Source organism: Loxodonta africana, chromosome 7, assembly GCF_030014295.1.
Source record: "Loxodonta africana isolate mLoxAfr1 chromosome 7, mLoxAfr1.hap2, whole genome shotgun sequence".
NCBI lineage: Eukaryota > Metazoa > Chordata > Mammalia > Proboscidea > Elephantidae > Loxodonta > Loxodonta africana.
The window spans coordinates 16,231,705-16,235,355 of NC_087348.1; the positions used below are offsets into that span (position 1 = coordinate 16,231,705).

The 3,651-nt window shown below is 39.0% G+C and overlaps 1 protein-coding gene across 1 annotated transcript; it reads left to right on the forward strand.

Moving 5' to 3' along the window:
* Nucleotides 1–1,080: 1,080 nt before the first annotated feature.
* LOC135231785 (olfactory receptor 5A1-like) lies at nt 1,081–2,483 on the forward strand. Its single transcript, XM_064288961.1, has one exon. It carries the CDS (start codon nt 1,266–1,268, stop codon nt 2,229–2,231), a length of 966 nt encoding a protein of 321 aa, XP_064145031.1. The 5' UTR covers nt 1,081–1,265; the 3' UTR covers nt 2,232–2,483.
* Nucleotides 2,484–3,651: the final 1,168 nt, after the last annotated feature.

The following is a 3,651-nucleotide window of genomic DNA, read 5'->3' on the forward strand; positions in this document are numbered from 1 at the left end:
ACATTTGACGACTATTTTCTTTACTTAAAATGTTTCATAATATTCTTTTTAGTTTGGGTTCATCTGAATAAAAATCTTTTTCTTGGGGGATATTTTAGTGATACCATAGAGAAAACGACAGCTATATCATCTTGAAGGGAACATATAATTCCTGATGCAAAAATATTTTTTTGCTTAGTTACCATTTGTTTGAATACTTACTTCTGTGTTTTTCTGGACTGACTCCAATGTGAAGGATGGGGGGGCAGAAAAAAACTTCCTAAATCTTGCCCGATCTTCCCATTCCACACGCCTACTGTCTAAGCATGAATCTTACAAAAGTCCAAGTCAGTTTCCCCTGTAGAAGTCTCTGATCTGGGAACCACAAATAAAGTTCAAGGTGACTGAAAATCCGTAAACACTCTATGTAAAAGTGATAAGTGGTTGCATTTTGCTGGATAGAGGAACCTGAGTTTCCACAGATTTTCAAAAGCATACTACGGAGATCAATAATCACTGTCCTAGACAATCGAACTCTGAAGTATTTCTGATTTGAGGAAAGGAAAGCCTGTACCAGCAATAAAGGGAGTTTCAAGCATTCTAAGGTTTTTTTTTTTTTTTAACCTTACATAATTCCATTTCTCAGGAGCTTTCCTGAAGTCACTAATTTGGTTATGTCACAATCCATTTTCAAGCCTCTGCTTCTTCTGATTGACCCTTCCCACCATCCTGCTACATGATTCTTACATCTCTCCAGGTATCATAAAAGCAGAAAGGGCATTACAGAATTGTCAAAAGTACCTCAGTATAGATTAATTAAAGGCCACTTCTCAAAGAGATTTTAAAGAGTACCTACTCAGGCTCCATATTGTGAATATTTGGGAGCTTCTCTAATCATTGAGCTAATGGCAGAGCAATATCCGAGTAGAATTTTTCTGTTTTGCCATATAAAGCAGTTGCACTATTTTCCTAATTTGGCCTATCTCCGAAGTGTCACATATATGCAAAATGTGCCATGGTAAAACATGAAATGAAGATATTTTAGAAGAAAATGGACTAATGATGCCCACTGAAAGCCTTTTGTACCCAAAGAAAGAACGATAATACATTGCCAAGAGGATTTTTCAGTTAAGGTTGATGATTGTGTATGAAAGGGGATTGTATTAACTCAACATTGATATTTTAATGTTGTAAAATTAGCCTGATGCTTGACTGAAAAAGAAAAAAAACTGTGAATCTTTTTTTTGAGAATAAAGTATATACATCTGTCATCTATTCTTCAGCAGATGACATCAAGCAGGTCCATGGAATGGAAAGGAAACCAGTCATCTGTGGCCATGTTTTTTCTCCTGGGTCTCTCAAATGAAAAAGAGCTGCAGCTCATCCTCTTTCCAATATTCCTTGGGATCTACCTGGTGACTCTCATCTGGAACCTGGGTCTCATCCTTCTCATCAGGATGGACGCCCACCTTCACACACCCATGTACTATTTTCTCAGTTTCCTGTCATTTATAGACATCTGCTATTCTTCTTCCATCAGCCCAAGGATGCTCTGGGACTTCCTAAGAAAAGAAAAAATGATTTCCTTCATTGCCTGTGCAACTCAGTATTTTGTTGCAGCCTGGATGGCTCTGGCTGAGTCCTGCCTATTGGCAGCCATGGCCTATGACCGTTATGTGGCCATTGGCAGCCCACTACAATACTCAGCCATTATGGTACCTGGCCTCTGTGGGAAGATGGTCGCTTGGGCCTATGTGACTGGTTTCTTTAGTAGTTTAATTCAAACAGTCTCTTGCTTTCAACTTAACTACTGTGGGCCAAATATTCAACATTTCTTCTGTGACTTGACTCAGATTATTTCCTTGTCTTGCTCCAATCCCTTTATCAGCCAAGTGATTCTTCTTCTGGTAGCTATTTTTGTTGGATTTGGTACTTTGTTTGTTATCCTCTTATCCTATGGTTTCATTGCAGCATCCATCCTGAAAATATCCTCAGGTAAAGGCAGTGCCAAAGCCTTCAATACCTGTGTCTCCCACCTGGCAGCTGTGACACTCTATTATGGCACAGCCTTCTCTGTGTACCTGAGTCCCAAGTCTAATCAGTCCATGAATCAGGACAAGGTGCTATCAGTGTTCTATGTCATCATCATCCCCATTTTAAACCCTCTGATCTATAGTCTGAGGAACAAGGAGATCAAAGAGGCCCTGAAGAGGCTTATAAAGAGAGAAATAGCCTTAAGTCAGTCAGAATAATATTTGGGCAGTTATTATTATTCCCATAAAGTAGATGGAGGTAAAAATGTGTATGTGGCCTTTTGTATGTAGCATGAATAACTAGATAGCAAGATGTAATAAAAACTTGGCTTTCTTAGTTTTTGGTGCCATTATGCTTACTTGCGATCAAGATGTAATCTGATACAGTAATGTTTAATAAGTCCAGTTTAAAAAACCAGTTTCCGTAGTTAGAACTCAGGTAGATATAAGCCAAAAAGTTGATTGTACTTTGGGAAGATAGGTGCTGGTAGATATTATATGTACAGAAATGGCAAGACTCCAGGACACCAAAGAGCATGTTCATTCCTTCACAGATTTTCTTCATTTCTTTTATTTAGTATTAATTGTCCAACATTTATTTATGTTCCAATGTAAATAAAACTAAATAATGTGTAAAATTAGATATATGAAAAATTAAAAATAATTTTTAAGGGAACACCATAAATTTGGACCCAAACCAAGAGAGAAGGTGAGATAGAGAAAGAGAAAGATTGAGATTTTGCCTAGTGTCTTGCTCATCTACTGCTGCTGTAATAGAAATACCACAAGTGGATGGCTTCAACAAAGAGAAGTTTGTTCTCTCATAGTCTAGGAGTTTATAAGTCCAAATTCAGGGTGTCAGCTCCAGGGGAAGACTTTGTCAGCTCTGGAGGAAGGTCCTTCTCATCGATCTTTCCCTGGACTAGAAGCTTCTCCATGTAGGAACCCCAGTTCCAAAGAACATGCCTAGCTCCCCACTCTACATTCTTGGTAGTATGAGGTCCCCATGTCTCTGCTCACATCTCCCTTTTATATCTCAAGAGAGACTGGCTTAAATCACAATTCAATCTTGTAGAGCTCATCAGCACAATTGTCGCTAATCTATCTCATTAACATCATAGTGATAGGATTTACAACACATAGGAAAATCACATTAGATGACAAAATGGTGGACAATCACACAATACTGGGAATCATGGCCTAGCCAAATTGACACACATATTTTTGAGGGACTCAATTCAATCCATGACAGCTAGGTTTATTTCCAAGGAAACTCCTTTCCTCCATTTTACCTCTTAATCCAATGGATGGAAGTGAATTTTGAAATACATAGGGAAGATAGAAGTAGGAGGGAAGGGCCACCTTCAAGATCAAGGGTTGGGAAGATTCCTGGATGCTAGAAAGAAGGTAAAGGACATCAATTTTGGGGGATAAGTGGGCCTAGACAATACTCCATAGTAGTACCCTGGACACTCTGCAAAGTCAACACAAATGATGGTTTTCATGCTGTGCCCAGGAAAGCAGGCCTTGAATCTTGGAAATCTGAGCCTGCCACTTATTCCCAGACCTTCACTTTGACAAAGCAGTAGCAGAGTCACCAGACTCAGGAGTACCATGGAGCCTCGAGTCCAGTGGAAAA

Bases quoted from the DNA above. Each gene is read 5' to 3' on its own strand.
- LOC135231785 (XM_064288961.1), top strand. From the start codon at position 1,266: ATGACATCAAGCAGGTCCATGGAATGGAAAGGAAACCAGTCATCTGTG.